Here is a 19,071-nt window from a genome sequence, read left to right on the forward strand (position 1 = left end):
CACATTTGAATGTACGGAAAGAGGATGAGAATTGTGGATTTACTTCCGGTTGAATTACGCACGTTCTTCCGCAGGTTTAAACAAAACGTTTCTCCGTTGACTTGTGAATAACCAACAAAATGAGCAAAGCACATCCTCCCGAGTTGAAAAAGTAAGTTATTCCTCAGATATACTGTAAAAAAACGTTGTTTTCCCCCTTTGTCTTGTAAATATACGTTTGTACTCGAGCATTTTGACCGCGCGGCCATGGCGCCAATCAACGTAAAGCGAGACCAAGCTAACAACTCTTAGCAGGGAATACCTTCGTTGAACATTCATAATACATTCTCTTGGTTCCCGTGACGGAAACTAATGTTGACTTTGTTCCTTCAGGTTCATGGACAAGAAGCTTTCGCGTGAGTTTGTGCCATTTATTTTTTTATTGTTCGTTCACTTTCTATTCACATCCAACTAAACGAATATTATCCGTGGCGTAAGTGACGTCATACACACTCCTATTGTACATCTTTTCTCCATTGATAAAAACCGCTATTTTTTATAATTACATTGTTTTTATAAATGCTCTAAAAACGATTTAAGTTGAACAGTTATGTAATAAAAAAAATTAAATAACACCCTTACCATTTTGATAGGTTCATGAACGTTATACTCAGTTTTTATGTTTGTGCGTTTGTATTAGTAAAATTAAATGGAGGCAGACACGTGCAGGGCATCCTTCGCGGGTTTGACCCCTTTATGAACCTGGTGGTGGATGACACTCTGGAAATGGGACCAGGAGGACAACAGCATACCATTGGCATGGTGGTAAGTAGGGCTGCAGCTAGCGATCATTTTCATAATTGCCTATTCGAGAAATGAATTAAAGGTTTGTGTTTTTATAGCGCAAATTACAGGGTATGAAAGACTATTAAAAATGCTTATGACTTTTAACAAATGGTAATTCAGGGTGATCAGAATTAATTTTAAATGTTGAAAGCCCGGACAATAGTCTGCCTGTGCAGCACGCTAACAAGCCATCTTACAAGGTTGAGCTGCACTGGACGCTGCCATTGTTGTATAGATTCAGATTCGATTTTGATTTACCGGTAGTACGGCCACGATTATTTGCTGGCAAAAAATGTTTGTCAAAATCGTTTGCCACTAATTTATAAAACACGAGCAGTAGATATATTTTGGCAGTGGCTCCTTAGCCGTAACCGGTGAAATAGTCCCAGGGGCTATTTAGCCGGTAAGAATTCTGTATGGGGTAAATAGTAAGAAACTACGGCTACGGATCCACTGCCTAAATAGTACAGACGCTCCCCTACTTACGAACGAGTTAGGTTCCGAGCGATTGTTCATTGGTTGAATTGGTTTGTAAGTTGCTCAGTGCTATATTTTGTATTATAATTTATGTTTAAGGCCTATATAAGTATATTGAAGGTTTATATAAGTGCATTTGTATGTTTAAGGCTTGTATAAGTAACACACACTGGTTTGTACTAAAAAAACATTTAATAAAATGGAGACAATATGTAATATATAATACATTAGAGAGAGAGAGATTTACTAGAAACTGGCCGAAAGAAGCTATCTAATGACGATTGCAGTTTTCTTTTTTTCATCATAAATGATGCGGTAGCACTGTATGGCATCATTCAATTGATTTGCAAACTTTGTGCAACGTTCAATATTTGGGTCCTGCTGCTCGATCTTTATGTTTATAAATGGTACTGACGGTCGAACGATTCAAGTTGTATTCACGTGCAACGCTCACCACTTTCTGACGCGCATCAAGCTTCGTTATTATTGCCACTCATTTCAAATGAAATGGCTTGCCTCTTCCTTGCACCTCCCTCAATAGAAGCCTTTCGCTTTTCACCAACCATATTGAATAATGGATGAAGCCTTTCGCTTTTCACCAACCATATTGAATAATGGATGCACGAGATATTTAATGATACAAATGAAAAAGGTTCTTTGCGCACTGGAGATACGTTCACGCACTTCCGCATTGCAACGAAGTGGGCAGAAGAAGGTAGATGCTGGGTGAGCTGAGCTCTGACAGCGCCAGGCGTCGGTATTAGCGGCGGAAAGAAGCACTACTTGGAAAAAGGCGCGCAATACAAAATCGAACTTACGAACATTTTTCAACATAAATGCAATTTGCAGACATGTTCGTATGTACCGTTGCTCATAACTCGAATGTTCGTAAGTAGGGGAGCGTCTGTAGTCATTAAATCCCTATTCACCTAATGTTAAAATCTATCAACTGGGAAAAAACACATCAAATTTCAATAAGATTGGTTGAATGCTTTAGAAAATCCCCTATTCACTCAATGTTAAATAATAGGTTACCAGCTAAATAGCTCTTGGGACTATTTAACCGGTTACCGGCTAAGGAGCCACTGCCATACATTTTTCATCACGAAAGGAATGTCCAGCTATCGTCAGGAATATTTCTGTAAAGCAATTTATGTCTACAATAGACTGGCGACCATTCTGGGATGTAATCTGCCTTTCGCCCCATTTGTACATATGACCCAGGTCTTTGGAAGTGTTGCCTCCTTGACTGTGACGTCCAAAGTGGAAAAAACCCTGCTACTTCGCAATAGTTCAACAGGAAAGAAATGCCACAGATTTTTATAGCCACCACTAGTAATAAAAAAAAACACTCACATTTCAGGTTGTCTTTTTTCCATGTCTTTCATTTGAGAAAGTACAATAGGATATCCATTTTTCATTTTTAATCTGTCTTTTGGTCACCATTTTGTTCAATACTGCCCTTTGCTGTCAAACGAATGAAACATCTCAGATGATCTGATGTGCGATTGGGAATGTCACTTCATGTAATTTGCAGCCATCGCGAGCAAGAACAGGGTTGGTTCTAAGTTGCTTATTGCTGTCTTTCTCATGTATGCCTTTTTATTTTCTAGGTCATTCGAGGTAACAGCATCATCATGTTAGAAGCCTTGGAGAGAGTATGAGAAAAGCTGCACGTCTATGGCTACACTTTTTTTTTTTAATGTATACATGGTTTAAGTGCAACAACACAACTGTCTTTGATTTGTGGAAAATGACTTTTTATGGATTTCAGAATGAATAAATCAATTTCTTTGTAGTCTCCATCCTCACAGTATGTTGAATTTACATTTCGACTGTTGCAGTTTGCTGCCTCACTATCTTTTAGTTTTGTTTGTTAAAACAGTTCTGTTGTCAATATTAACCCTTTCATGATGAATTGTGATTCGGAACATTTTAGCAAAAAGCTTATTTTGCAGAGTAGAAATAAACACCAATGTAAAATGCACATAGTACCTTGAACCACACAAGTGGATAGATTCATTTTAAATCACAAATAACATTAATAATGTTTTGGGTGTTATTTGCCCCTTTTACATGTGGCATTAAATTCCATTCAGGATGATTGGATTGAAATGTCCGCCATCGAGCAGATAGTCTACGCCACTAATTTGATATGGAAATGATGGATAATACAACCGGTGATATGTAAATTAGGGGAAAAAATGCTGTCATCTGCCCCACATAGATTGTGCCCTAGGCGGTCGCCAACGTTCCCTCTTGCAAAAACTGGCCCTGGTCAAAATAATTGCAACCTCAATAGTAATTCAATTTATCACATTGGAAGTGAGAAACTGGGTGACCTGGCGGTGAGTGGTTAGCACAGTGGTGGACCTGGGTTCAAATCCAGGTCAGTCCAGCTGTGTGGAGTTTGCATCTTCTCCTGGGTCTTGTATGGGTTTCCTCAGGGTACTCTGGTTTCCTCCCACATTCCAAAGACATGCATGGTAGGCTGATTGGACACTAGTTTGCCCCTAGGTATGAGTGTGAGCGTGAATGATTGTTTTTCTCCTTCTACCCTGTGATTGGCTGGCCACCAATTCAGGGTTTTGCCCCGCCTCTGGCCCGAAGTCAGCTGAGGATAAAGTGCTTCAGAAAATGAGATGAGAAATATAGAAAACCAGGGGTGTCCAAACTGTTCAACAAAGGGCTGCATTGGGTGCAGGTTTTTGTTCCAATTGATCCAGTACAGAGTTTAACCAATGTGATTTCTTCCTTAAACCAGTGGCACCTGATAATAATCAACTGATTACGTTTAAGACACCAGATTGGTGAAAATGAATCCTCTTCTTCTAATCTATGGGAATGAAAACCCACTGTGGCCCTTGGGGACTGGTTTGGATACCCATGTACAAAAAGTTGATTCATTCATTTTCTGAGCCGCTTTATCCTAATTAGGGTCACAGGGGGTGCTGGAGCCTATCCCAGCTGACTCCAGGCCAGAGGCAAGTGGTCGTGCGTTATCCTATTGTGAGGACATTTGTGTGCATCATTTTTGGAATATTTTTAAGGGAATACAAACGCAAACAGCCCATCAATAGAGAAAGTCGGGGTGGAGGCGGGGCAAACAGCCAACCCGGTCGGAAGAATGGTATAAAAATGTAAAACAAAATTAGAATTAAGTTCAGTTTAAGGTTAGATTAAAGTTATTTTGAGTGTGTCTGCATCGTAATCCAAGTTCATTTAAATTTGTTTATGTTATATTACAATTTACCGGTGCAAAAAGTCTCCCCTGCTCGCCCAAAGTTACGAGAATATCGACATACGAGCTCAGTCCCGGAACAAATTAAGCTTGTATCTCGAGGTACCACTGTAGTAGTTTTTGACTTCTGAGTTTATGAAGAGCTACTGTTTAAGTGACGAGCCCAAGTGTTAACAACTTGATGTAGGTTGAACTCAAGCTTTTTTTCCAGGACATATACCCTGACATTTTCATAATTTACTGTGGGCCAATAAAAAAAATTGTCCAGGCCTCCAAGTCATAGTTTGGATAGAACTGGTTTTAATGCATTATCCTCATTATTTCATGGATATGCTAGATTCTGGCGGCCCTGTTGATGAGTGGTTAGCGCATCGGCCTCACAGCTCTGGTGTCCTGGTTCAAATCCAGGTTGGTCCACCTGTGTGGAGTTTGCATGTTCTGCACGGGCATGCGTGGGTTTCCTCCGGGCACTCTGGTTTCCTCCCACATTCCAAAAACATGCATGGTCGGCTGATTGGACACTCTAAATTGCCCCTAGGTCTGAGTGTGAATGATTGTCTGACTTTTCATGCCCTGTGATCGGCTGGCCTCAGCCTCTGGCCCAAAGTCAGCTGGGATAGGCTCCAGCACCCCCCGCATGGTTTTAATGCTTTATCCTCATTATTACATGAATATGCTAGATTATTTTTATTTAAGGCCAAAGTCTTACTAAACCTCCCAGGCATCGTAGTAGGGTGCAATGTAAAGTATGACGGACTAGTACTACTCAATAGGAGGCTGTGTTCAGCACCCTGCTTTTATTTTGAAAGTCAATTGTCGTCACTGTAGACGCGTCCCTTACGTCGGGAGCACGCCGCAGGTTCTCACGCGATGTGGAAAATAGCAATGTCGGACGAGGTAGGCAAGGCGCTGAAGTCGGTGGTGCAACGGATGAACCAGGCGGCCTCCCGACGACCGAAGGTACGTGCCGGGAAGACGGAGTTCTAACGCCTACACCACTTAGTTCGGAGAAAGTCGTGCTGTTTTGCAATCATCAGTTATGTAAGGCTTTCAACCTTTGGCTGATCATAAGTGGGGCTCTTGTAAGACCACGCGTGGTCTATGAGGCAGCCTATTGCACAGAATGTCATTGTAGTTTGGCATTGGCTTGGTATCTATTGGCTATTACAGTAAAATGGCCATAACATCCACCCGCTGATTACCAAACACAAATGTTATGTTACTCCTGCTATTTGCCGATTAACAAGTGTTTTTTTTTAGATTAGAACTTTATTTCACCCCGTATTCAGGGAATCAAAGAGAGAAATGATTGTATTATTGTTTTGTTAAATCCCCAGCCGATGCCACCAATGAGCTCAGTACAGATGCTGTGTGAAAATTCACAATAGAATTAGATAATGTATGACTGAGAAGTCATTTAATGATGATGTTTATGATTTATGGCTGCATGACGCTCTAGTGTATGCTAGCTCACACCCGAGATTGGTTGCCAGCCAATTCAAGGGCACGTTTGGACAGACAGCCATTCATTTCATCTCATTTTCTGAACCACTTTATCCTCACTAGGGTCGCGGGGGGTGCTGGAGCCTATCCCAGCTAACTATGGGCCAGAGGCAGGGGACACCCTGAATGGGTGGCCAGCCAATCACAGGGCACAAGGAGACGGACAACCATTCACGCTCACACTCATACCTAGGGGCAATTTAGAGTGTCCAATCAGCCGACCATGCATGTCTTTGGAATGTGGGAGGAAACCGGAGTACCTGGAGAAAACCCACGCATGCCCGTGCAGAACATGCAAACTCCACTTAGGTGGACCGACCTGGATTTGACCCCAGGCCCCTCACTGTGAGGCTGACGCGCTAACCATTCAAGCCGCAAGGCGGCACTTAAAATTGTACTTGAAGTAAATTTGGAGGTGGCGATCAAAAATCCGTAATTGTAAAAGAAATGTTTTAAAAACATTTTTTGGGGGATTTATGTAACCTTTTTCTGGGTTAATTTTATTTTTTCAATTCGCTCATGTCTCCATTTGTGTTTGAGATGTGACGGTTGGCAGCTATTCATGTTTTTTTTTGGCACCAAGATGATGGCAACATCTACAGAAGTGCTCCAAAACCCAGCCATACCTCAAATGATAGTTTACAAAATGAACAAATAGCACTGAGGGATTTACAGTGACTGGGAAAATGCATAGGTTGGTGGACAGGAAGAGCAACAAATGTAATCTACTGAACAGTACAAAATGACAAGACACCTTTTTAACTTAGACGTTACCAGCTGTGCCACCACGACTCGTCGCAGTCAGCAAAACCAAACCACCGGAGATGGTCGTGGAGGCCTACAACCAAGGCCAGCGTGACTTTGGAGAAAATTACGTGAGTACACTGCGTGCAACACCTGCTCCTTCTGAAACTTGATTTCATGAATAAATAAACTGCAAGTTTGTGTCTTAATGCCAGGTGAATGAACTTGTGGACAAAGCTTCAGATCCGATGGTAAGTTGGCATGGTCATTGTGTTTCTTTAATTTTTTTAAATAATGATGTTCTCATTCAGATTTTAGAATCATGCCCAGAAATCCAGTGGCATTTCATTGGCCATCTACAGAAGGGTAATGTCAACAAACTCTTGGGTAAGTACATTTTTACTGTACATCAATTAGTTAAAAAAAATCATATACACTGGTACCTCGACATACGAGCACCCCGACATACGAGCATTTCGAGATACGAGTAAAATTTCGAGCAAATAATTATCTCTAGATACGAGAAAAAAATTGAGATACGAGAAGACATGAGAGGCTTTTTATCATTTTTTGTCTTTTTTGCCGCATCTCTTTCGTGTATAACAGATTTCTACGAGCACTGGGCGGAGCGTTGCATTTTCCCATGTTTTCCCCCGTTAGTCAATGCATAATACAAAGTGAACAACAATGGATCCAAAGCAAACAGGTGGAATGAAGAGTTGTGCAAAGAAAAGGCGAACGTTGACAATCAATATTAAGCGCGAAATAATTTAAAAATATGAGAGTGGAGTACGTGTCACAGAGCTTGCTCGGCAATACAAGAGGAATACGTCAACCATATGCACCATCCTGAAGCAGAAGGACGCAATTGAGGCCTTCCAAGGGACTAACTATAATTTCCCCCCGGCGCAGTGACATTCATGACGAGATGGAGAGCCTTCTTTTATTATGGATAAAAGATAAACAGTTAGCAGGATATAGCGTGACCGAGTCAACTATAGGTGAAAAAGCCAGCGGAATTTACATGGATTTAATAACAAAGAAAGGATCTGAAAAGGGGGAGCCTTCAACACCTTCAGAACCCTTTAAAGCAGGGGTCACCAAACTATGGCCCGCGGGCCGGATACGGCCCGCGGGCCGGATACGGCCCGCCGGCACATTTGGACCGGCCCTCTGAACAATACCAGAGACGCTATCGGAATTTTTTTTTTTTTTTTTTTTTTTTGAATTTTTTTTTTTTTTTTGGGGGGGGGGGGGGGGGGGGGATGCGGCCCGCTGGCACATTTGGACCGGCCCTCTGAACAATACCAGAGACGCTATCGGATTTTTTTTCCTATTTGGCCTTGAAGACTGGGACATTTTAATCTTGTGTTTGGTTCATTGCACCCCTGCTGAGCCCACAAATCATCCCAGTGAAGCGGGGCTTCGCATTGCTTCTTTGGTGACACGCGCGGGGAGAGTGTTTCCCTTTGATGCATGCGGGCACGTCCACCGTTGCATGCACGAGCAGTGTTACCGAGACATCTGGACGATTGCAGGTGAGGGCGGAGCCCTGGGACCATCGCGGACTATTCAAGCATATTAAAACTGCAACCTGTTTGAGAATGGAATAATGGCGAAAAAGTTAGGTGAGAGAAAAATTGATTCAGAATGCAGGATATTTAACCTGGAGTCGACAAACGATTATTTTTTTTGTTCAATACAAAGAAAAGGCTGTTTGTCTCATTTGTCAAGAGACGGTGGCGGTATTCAAAGAATACAATCTTTGCCGACACTATGAATCCCGTCACAAAGACAAGTACGATAGATTGCAAGGCCAAATACGAGCAGACAAACTCTCAAAGCGAAAAAGTGGACTACTATCTCAGCAGAACCAGGCATCCGCTTGGGCCAGCTTTTGGGTTGCTAAATTGATAGCAAGCAGCGGTAAGCCTTTCACTGACGGAGAGTTTGTTAAGAAATGTATGGATACTGTCGCGGAGGAGGAGTGTCCCGAGAAGAAAAATGCATTTAATGCCGTAAGTCTGTCGGCGAGTACAATGACCAGACGCGTTGAAGAAATCGGGAGTAATGTATATGCCCAGCTGCAGCAGAAGACGAAATAATTTGACTTTTTTTCATTAGCACTGGATGAAAGCACGGACGTGCAAGACACAGCGCAACTGCTCATTTTTATTTGTGGAGTTAGCGCAAACTTTGAGATTTGCGAGGATCTGGCAGCCCTCCAAAGTCTCAAAGGGACTACAACGGGAGAGGATATTTTTGACAAAGTGTGCCAAACCATGGAGAAGTTGGACCTGGACTGGTCAAAGCTAGCTAGCATCACGACTGACGGGGCTCCTAGCATGGTGGCCGAAACTCGCGGTCTAATAATGGGACGCATGAACCGGGAGTTGGAAAAAAGGGGTCTCACCGCCCCGCTACGAGTCCACTGCCAAATTCACCAGCAAGCACTGTGCTGCAAAATGTTGACGTGGGATTCTGTAATGACGGTTGTGGTGTCGTGCATAAACTTCAGAGCAAAGGGAGAAGATTGTGCATGGCACAACAGAAAGTTAATGTTCCATGGCTTTTTCTGTTACAAACTGACACCGGCCCCCCATCAGAGAAGGGAAAAGTTATGTGGCCCTCACAAGAAAAAGTTTGGGGACCCCTGCTTTAAAGCGAGTCATGGCTGGTTTGAAAAATTTAAAAAAAGATCTGGAATACACTCTGTTATTAGACACGTTGAAGCAGCAAGTTCCAATTCGAAAGCCGCGGTGGAATTTATCAACACATTTGCCTCGATTATCACCCAGGAAAGTTAAATCCCCCAACAAGTGTTCAACTGCGAGGAAACTGGTCTTTTTTCGTGGCCGGATGATTCGCTGAAAGACGTTTCGCCGACGGACGTTTGACAGAGGGACAGGTCGCCGAATGGACGTTCCACCGAACGGTCAATTGGCCGAACGGCCGAACGGAGCTTCCGCCGAGCGGAGGTTTCGCCGGCGCGCTCGCCGCGCCCCCGGATCGTGGGTGTACAAGTTTTGCAACCTCGGCCCGCGGGCCATATAAGGCCCGTTAGGATTTTTAATCCGGCCCGCCGAGTATGTAAATCATATCCCTACGGTCATTGGAGGGGTTTCTCCCCGGGAACAGTGCTTCGTGGGCGGATTTTAATGACATGCTGAGTTTCATTATCGAGCTCCATATATTTCCCGAGTTTGAGCACTTAAAAAATCGGTGGGGGTTCCCCCGAGCCTATCCGAGAATAGTGCACCCTTAGCGGATGGGTTGGACGACGCCCCGCTGAATTTCTGGAGCTCCAGAAATTTTTCAAATTTGAGCCCCACACACATTGGAGGGGGGTTTTCACCGAGCACAGTGCTCTGTGGGCGGACAGGGGTGACACATGCCCCGCTGGAATCCTGAGCACCATATTTTTTTCTAAGTGTGAGCACCACATACATCGGCGGGGGGTTTTCCCCGAGCGTATCCGAAAAAACGTCTATATACGACCATTCGCCAAACGGCTCAAAATGCGTTTAATGATTAAATACAAATACAGACACTCCTCAACTTACGAACGCAATTGGTTCCGAGCGATTGTTCATAAGTTGAATTTGTTTGTAAGTTGATTTAGTGCTATATTTTGTATTATAATTTATGTTTAAGGCCTATATAAGTATATTGAAGGTTTATATAAGTGCATTTGTATGTTTAAGCCTTGTATAAGTAACACGCATTGGTTTGTACTGAAAAAAAAAACATTTAATAAAATGGAGAGAATATGTACAGTACTGTAGAGAGAGAGATAGATTTATGTATTAGAAACTGGCCAAAAGAAGCGACCTAATGACGATTGCACAGTTTTCTTCTTTTTTTCATCATAAATGATGCAGTAGCACTGTATGGCATCATTCAATTGATTTGCAAACTTTGTGCAACGTTCAATATTTGGGTCCTGCTGCTCGATCTTTCTGTTTATAAATGGTACTGAATGTGCAACGCTCACCACTTTCTGACGCGCATCAAGCTTCGTTATTATTGCCACTCGTTTCAAATGAAATGGCTTGCCTCTTCCTTCCAACTCCCTCAATAGAAGCCTTTAGCTTTTTACCAACCATATTCAATATTGGATGCATGAGATATTTAATGATACAAATGAAAAAGGTTCTTTGCACACTGGAGATACATTCACGCACTTCTTCTTCGTTGCAATGCGGAAGGTAGATGCTGGGTGAGCTGAGCTCTCACAGCGCCAGGCGTCGGTATTAGCGGCGGAAAGAAGTACTACTCCGAAAAAGACGCGAAATACAAAATTGGACTTGCGAACATTTTTGGACTTAAACGCAATTTGCAGACATGTTCGTATGTACCGTTGTTCGTAAGTTGAATGTTCGTAAGTAGGGGAGCGTCTGTACTAGTATTTGTATTTAATCATTAAACGCTGTTTTCGGCTGGATTTGACCGAATTTGAGAGTATTTTGAGCCGTTTGGCGAATGGCTCTGTTCTTAAAATGGCCGACAAGCGACGACGTTGAGCTCCGTTGTCTCTCAACGCGCATCGGACATCTAGTCTGTATACACAAAGAATATGTGAATTTCCTTTGTCTTTTAAATAAAATACTAGTATAAAATACAATACTAGTATTGTATATACAATACTAGTATTTGTATTTAATCATTAAACGCATTTTGAGCCGTTTGGCGAATGGTCGTATACAGACGCTCCCCTACTTACGAACAACGGTACATACGAACATGTCTGCAGATTGCGTTTAAGTCGAAAAATGTTCGTAAGTCCAATTCTGTATTCCGCGCCTTTTTCAGAGTAGTACTTCTTTCCGCCGCTAATACCGACGCCTGGCGCTGTGAGAGCTCAGCTCACCCAGCATCTACCTTCTTCTTTGTTGCAATGCGGAAGTGCGTGAATGTATCTCCAGTGTGCAAAGAACCTTTTTCATTTGTATCATTAAATATCTCATGCATCCATTATTGAATATGGTTGGTAAAAAGCGAAATGCTTCTATTGAGGGAGTTGCAAGGAAGAGGCAAGCCATTTCATTTGAAACGAGTGGCAATAATAACGAAGCTTGATGCGCGTGAGAGTGGTGAGCGTTTCACGGGCATACAACTTGAATCGTTCGACCGTCAGTACCATTTATAAACAGAAAGATCGAGCAGCAGGACCCAAATATTGAACGTTGCACAAAGTTTGCAAATCAATTGAATGATGCCATACAGTGCTACTGCATCATTTATGATGAAAAAAAGAAGAAAACTGTGCAATCGTCGTTAGATCGCTTCTTTCGGCCAGTTTCTAATACATAAATCTCTCTCTCTCTATACAGTACTGTACATATTCTCTCCATTTTATTAAATGTTTTTTTCAGTACAAACCAATGCGTGTTACTTATACAAGCCTTAAACATACAAATGCACTATCAACCTTCAATATACTTATATAGGCCTTAAACATAAATTATAATACAAAATATAGCACTGAATCAACTTACAAACAAATTCAACTTATGAACAATCGCTCGGAATTTAACTCGTTCGTAAGTAGGGGAGCGTCTGTATAGACGTTTTTTTTGCCTTATCGCGACATTTTACCAAGGAATTCACTTCCCTGGGCTCGGTTCTAATGTCCAAAGAGCTCCAGTATTTGTATTTGATCATTAAATGCTGTTTTAGGATGAAATTAACATGAGTGCTGTCATTATATGCTGTGTACTTGTATTTAGAAATATGCCCAGCGGGGGGCAGTACATGCCCTTATTATTGTGGGGGCCAGGCAGTACATGCCCTTGTTATTCCTAAATGAATGTTATCTGTAACGGCCGTAAATGGCCCGCGGGCCGAGGTTGAAAAACTTGTACACACGCGGGGCGAGCGCGCCGGCGAAACTTTCGCTCGGCGGAAGCTCCGTTCGGCCGATTGACCGTTCGGTGGAACGTCCATTCGGCGACCTGTCCCTCTGTCAAACGTCCGTCGGCGAAACGTCTTTCAGAGAATCATCCGAGCACCGTCTTTTTTGGAAGAAGATGCCCAGGCGGAAATTCATCATGGCAGAGGAGAAGGCACTACTGGGGGCATAAACCTATCCTGGCTACAAAGGATATCAAAAACATGCTAGCGAAGTGGCAAGAGTTTTCTGATTTTGTAGAAAAGAGGCACCCTGACAAGGTGGCAAGTGGTCGCGCGTTATCGCATTGTGAGGACATTTGTGCGCGTCATTTTCCAAATATTTTGAAGGGAAGGCAAAAACAAACAACTCTTGATGCGTTCCTTGTAAAAACTCCCGCTGAAAGTCCGGGTGGCGTCAACCCTGCTTGACAGTTGTTGATTTTTTGAGAACCTGCTTGACAAACCCAACTGTCAAGCAGGTTATAAAAAAAAAAAACTGTCAAGAAAATAGTCCAAAAAATAAAACAAAATAATTTAGTTAACTTAACAAGTCCACTGAGAAGACGGGCTTCCTTTGTTTTTCTTTTTCTTTAAACTCCACAGGATTTGCACCGTGTTCTATTTTAAGCTCTGGACAAGTTTTCAGTAAAATGTGCTCTTTAGGTAAAAAAAAATAAAACAGAATTAGAATTCAGTTTTGTGTAAAGTTACATTAAATGTATGGTTGAGTGTGTCTGTATATATTATATGTATATCCTGTTTTTGGTGTTTTTTCAGAGGGTTGGAACGAATTAATTTGTTTTTAGTTCATTTCAATGGGAAACGTTCGTTCAAGTTACGAGAATATCGACATACGAGCTCAGTCCCGGAACGAATTAAGCTCGTATCTTGAGGTACCACTGTAGTAGTTTCAAATTTCTTCCCCTAGGCGTGCCAAATTTGTTCTTGGTGGAGACCATCGACTCGCCGAAACTGGCCGACAAGGTCAATAGTTCATGGCAGCGTATCAGAGGAGTTAGCCCGCAGAGGTTAAAGGTCATGGTGCAAATCAACACCAGTGGCGAACAGAGTTAGTATTTAGTCCTTAACTGTATCTTTTATGTATTGTCACATGTTAATGTTCACTTCAATATGCAAATGTAGGTAAATACGGCCTCCCACCAGAGGAAACGGTCAATACTGTGAAGCACATTGTGTTGGAGTGCACTGCGCTGCATTTCTCAGGACTCATGACCATTGGGCGCTACGGCTACAACCTCACACTGGGCCCGAATCCAGACTTTGAGGTATAAACATTGTTTGTATTTTGAATTTTTTTTTTTTTACAATTTGTTAAAAACTTTCAAAGGGGATTTGGCTAGTTAATTGAGTTCTATAGCGTTTTGCTGTTATCAGTGAGATATGTGAGCAGGCACAGCAAAGTGAGTCAAAGTGAACCTTTTTTCCCCCAATACATACATATACAGACGCTCCCCTACTTACGAACGAGTTAGGTTCCGAGCGATTGTTCATAAGTTGAATTTGTTTGTAAGTTGATTCAGTGCTATATTTTGTATTATAATTTGTGTTTAAGGCCTATATAAGTATATTGAAGGTTGATATAAGTGCATTTGTATGTTTAAGGCTTGTATAAGTAACGCGCATTGGTTTGTACTGAAAAAAACATTTAATAAAATGGAGAGAATATGTACAGTACTGTATAGAGAGAGAGATAGAGATTTATGTATTAGAAACTGGCCGAAAGAAGCGATCTAACGACGATTGCACAGTTTCCTTCTTTTTTCATCATAAATGATGCGGTAGCACTGTATGGCATCATTCAATTGATTTGCAAACTTTGTGCAACGTTCAATATTTGGGTCCTGCTGCTCGATCTTTCTGTTTATAAATGGTACTGACAAGTTGTATGCCCGTGAAACGCTCACCACTCTCACGCGCATCAAGCTTCGTTATTATTGCCACTCGTTTCAAATGAAATGGCTTGCCTCTTCCTTGCAACTCCCTCAATAGAAGCCTTTTGCTTTTTACCAACCATATTCAATAATGGATGCATGAGATATTTAATGATACAAATGGAAAAAGGTTCTTTGCACACTGGAGATACATTCACGCACTTCCGCATTGCAACAAAGAAGAAGGTAGATGCTGGGTGAGCTGAGCTCTCACAGCGCCAGGTGTCGGTATTAGCGGCGGAAAGAAGTACTACTCTGAAAAAGGCGCGAAATACAAAATTGGACTTACGAACATTTTTCGACTTAAACGCAATTTGCAGACATGTTCGTATGTACCGTTGTTCGTAAGTTGAATGTTCGTAAGTAGGGGAGCGTCTGTACTCAGAGCTGCCAACTTCTCCGGAAATTTGGGAGTTTACCCCGCGTTTACAAGCAACGCAAACTCTGGGACTCCGGAGAATCTCCCTAAATAGCGGAAATAAAACACCAGCACATCAGGCGCTCTGAATTATTTTAAATAATCCACGCATAGAGCCTGGATGATAATATAATATAAATAATAATTTATGATAGAATCACACTCTCAACCTGTATATTCAATTTTATTTTTTGGAATATAAAGTTCAGATTGATCATTCAAAATCGCTGCAATTTTGGGAGGTTTTATTTTATTCTCTGAAAAGAAAAAGGCTAAAAGTCCACCTTTTAGACTATTTTTTTTAGGTGAAATTTGAAATTGATTCACCAAATGATGCACGCTACACATAGACAATGTTACAACTTGACTCTTTTTTCCCCCTTCTCCTTACTTAGTCTTTTGCTCACTTGCCCCTAAACTGTTTGTTCCCTCACAGATGCTTTTGAGTCAGAGACAGAAGATTTGTGACACGCTAAAGCTACCTTTGGAGGAGGTGGAGCTCAGCATGGGGATGTCCACAGATTTCGAACATGCGGTAAGTAGCAAAAATGACAAACATTTCTAAAATTCAAACATTTTGGGGACGACAAACTACCGTAAAAGCAAGTAGACTAATACAGAACAATTTAAAAATGTTTTTTAGAAAATAATATTCTATTACTGAAGCGTGAATATTAAATAGAAAGTTGTTGTGCCAAATTTAATTGACCAATGAGGCAATTTACAACAAATGGTACAACATTAATGAACCCTTTTAGGAAGTACCGTATTTTCTTGCATATAAGCCGTATTTGTAATAAAAAAAATGATGACTTGAATCAAGGATACGGCTTATGTGCGCACAAGACTTGCTTTACTCTTTAACACCAGTAAAACTTGGCAAAGTAGCATCTACTATTTGTTGGTTGTTTTGCAGTAAGAAAACAACCATTACTGGATGAATGAATTCCTTATGATATTGACCCTAATAATGTGCTTTTGATTCATACAGTATCTCAGAAATACCACGAGATGATTTTTCTTAAGATTTTCCCTTCAAAGTAACACATTTGTATTCCCTATTAAAACCATGAAAATGGAGGTGAAAATTGTGAATCGGGGGCGGCTTATATGTGAGAAATTGTAAAATTCGACGATTTTAAGGCAATTTTAAGGGTGCAACTTATACATGCGGGCGTCTTATATGCCAGTATATACGGTAGTTTGATATACAGTGGTACCTCGTCATACGACCGCTCGTCATACAAAATGCTCGTCTTACGGGGGAAATTTCGATCGAATAATTCGCCCGTTATGCGGTCAAAATTTCGTGATGCGACCAAGCCAGGTCTTTTTTGCATATCTTTCGTGTATAACAATATTTACGAGCACGGAACTAATTAATTCAGACGAGTTTCTCATACGACCAGGAAAAGCACAACGCGCATGCAAAAAGAGGGCTTTCTGGGTAATGAAGTATACTCCTGCACACAACACCCATAGGCAATGGCAACCTTTCTCAGAATAAAACTTCATTACCCACAATCACTACGTGGGATGCTCAGCTATGTCATTTCCTGTTATTCTTTCTTAGGAAAGGTCCCGCGATCGTTCTTTAAAGACTATTTCTCGTTGGCAAGTGGTCGTGCGTTATCCTATTGTGAGGACATTTGTGTGCATCATTTTGGGAATATTTTGAAGGCAATACAACAGCAAACAGTCCATCGATAGCGAACGTGAGGGCGGAGGCGTGGCAAACCGCCAACCCGAAAAACGAAGGTAACAAAAGATTACAACAAAATTAGAATTCAGTTTTGTGTAAAGTTACATTAAATGTATGTTTGAGTGTCTGTATATATTAATCCAAGTTAATTTAAATTTGTTGGTTCCGTTTACGAGTGCGTTGTGGAAAAAAAAAGATTCACCACACTATCTCTCTCGCCGCATCTCCCTCGTGCAAATATCTCTACGAGCACTGGGCGGAGCGTTGCATTTTTTTTTTGTATTAGTCAGTGCAAAATTAAGGAAAACAATGGATCCAAAGCAAGACGGTGCAATGAAGGGTAGTGCGAAGAAAAGGGTGTATGATGACAATCGATATTAAGCATGAAACAATGGAAAAACATGGTAGTGTACGCATGACTGAGCTGGCTCGTCAATACGTATGGAGAAGCAGGAAATTCGCCCCGAAAGCCCGGTGGAATACATGAACCTCTTTTCCTTGGTTATTGCACAAAAAGGTTTAAATTTAGTGTAACGTAAGATTAAAACTTTTTTTTAAGTGCGCATGTGTATAGGAATCTAAGTTAATTTAAGTTAAATTTAACGTTTATGTTACATTACGAGCGCATCCGTCAAGTGACTCGCTCTCTCTCCCCCCATCCACGAACTCCCCATTGTCTAAAATAATGCCTCATTTTAATATTAAACATCTTAACCACTAGTTTTTTGTTACTCAGTTAGTAGATGGTGAATTACAACCAATACAATTTTTTTTCCATTGTAATATCCGTTTTTGGGTCTTTTTTTTCAGAGGGTGGAATTAATTTGTATTTAGTTCATTTCTTATGGGAAACGTTGATTTGAGTAAATCGACATATGAGCTCAGTCCCGGAACGCATTAAGCTTGTATCTCAAGGTACCACCATGTATAGAATTAGGGAATTCCATTTAATCTGTATCATTTGTGGTGGTATCACATTGCAGATCGAGGTGGGCTCAACTAACGTACGGGTGGGAAGCATCATCTTCGGCAACAGGGAGTATCCCAACAGCGCAGCCAACACGCCAATTCCCAGTCCTGCTCCCAGCCCTGCCCCCAGCCCGGAGAAAACATCCAAGCAGGTGTCAGAAGAGGCTGCCAAGAAAATGCAGCACCTGACAGTCTGAATCTGAACATGTTTCTTTGTCAATTTCCATCGAGATGGAACCAGTTATTAAAATCAACACGACTACCCCCCTCACACACAGGCATTCAATTGCCAAAAATGGTACATATTTTGAAAAATATTTAATTTTCTAAGAAAGCGAATTTGCCACGAAAAGGTTAACTGGTTTTCACTGTATTGTTGATCAACTGTGGTACTTAAACCGGTACTAAAAATTACAAAGCAATCATACACCTCATAACTTTTTTCATAAGCTATTTTTTTCTACATAAGCTAGAGCCATTTGTTCTGTTGACGTGTTGATTTATACAAGTCTAACTCAACTTGTGCTTAACAGTGGTGTGTTACAAATGTTGATTTTTTTTTTGCTGTGGTGAAAGAAACACTTGAAAAAACACTCGCATCCCTTAAGTATTTTGTGAATTTTAGTGCTGTTTTCACAACTCAAGATAGGAGATAGAAGCCGTGTTGTGAGGGAATCTGTGCAACATGGTTTTCTTTTCAACATAGCTGTATACTAAAGTTGATACAGTTGATCTGATTCCTTTCTTCAGGCATTTGTCAAATATTTATTGTGGAAATACAATGTATTGATGAGCACATTTGAACAGTGGTTAGCATTGCTCTGAGACACCTAAACAGTGCAATAAACTATCCTTTTAGAACTATCTCCAGTGCCAGTGTTTTTCATGTACAGTCAGGTCAATAAGTATTTGAACACTCTTCTATCTTGCAAGTTCTCCCACTTAGTAATCATGGAAGGGTCTGAAATGTTCATCATAGATGCATGTCCACTACTTCTAAAAAGAAAAATCCAGAAATCACAATGTATATATTTTTAAGGATTTGTTTCTGTGATATAGCTGCAAATAAGTATTTGAACACCTGTCCATCAGCTAGAATTCTTGACCCTCAAAGACCTGTTAGTCCACTTCCACACCATGTATTTTTTATTTTATTTCTGGATCTTTTAGATGTTTTCTCTCACCACGACTAACTCAACCTCACCTACGATAAAAAAATCACTCCCCCATGATTTCTTAGTGGGAGAACTTGCAATATAGTGGTAGGGTGTTCACATACTTATTAAACTAAATTAAATGTTGCTGGGTTGGTTAAGTAGTAATTTAACACCTGCTGTAAAAATAAAAG

The 19,071-nt window shown here is 41.2% G+C and overlaps 2 protein-coding genes across 2 annotated transcripts; both read left to right on the forward strand.

The window, feature by feature from the left end:
* Window positions 1-3,107, forward strand: snrpg (small nuclear ribonucleoprotein polypeptide G). Its single transcript, XM_077596772.1, has 4 exons — window positions 1-151; window positions 373-395; window positions 680-804; window positions 2,916-3,107. The coding sequence occupies exons 1-4, from the start codon at window positions 120-122 to the stop codon at window positions 2,964-2,966; spliced, it is 231 nt and encodes a 76-aa protein (XP_077452898.1). The 5' UTR covers window positions 1-119; the 3' UTR covers window positions 2,967-3,107.
* Window positions 3,108-5,334: 2,227 nt separating this feature from the next.
* plpbp (pyridoxal phosphate binding protein) lies at window positions 5,335-18,587 on the forward strand. Its single transcript, XM_077612024.1, has 8 exons — window positions 5,335-5,503; window positions 6,814-6,921; window positions 7,006-7,041; window positions 7,102-7,177; window positions 13,611-13,751; window positions 13,826-13,968; window positions 15,489-15,587; window positions 17,738-18,587. Exons 1-8 carry the CDS (start codon window positions 5,414-5,416, stop codon window positions 17,918-17,920), a joined length of 876 nt encoding a protein of 291 aa, XP_077468150.1. The 5' UTR covers window positions 5,335-5,413; the 3' UTR covers window positions 17,921-18,587.
* Window positions 18,588-19,071: the final 484 nt, after the last annotated feature.

The sequence above is a fragment of the Stigmatopora argus genome, chromosome 1 (genome assembly GCF_051989625.1).
Source record: "Stigmatopora argus isolate UIUO_Sarg chromosome 1, RoL_Sarg_1.0, whole genome shotgun sequence".
NCBI lineage: Eukaryota > Metazoa > Chordata > Actinopteri > Syngnathiformes > Syngnathidae > Stigmatopora > Stigmatopora argus.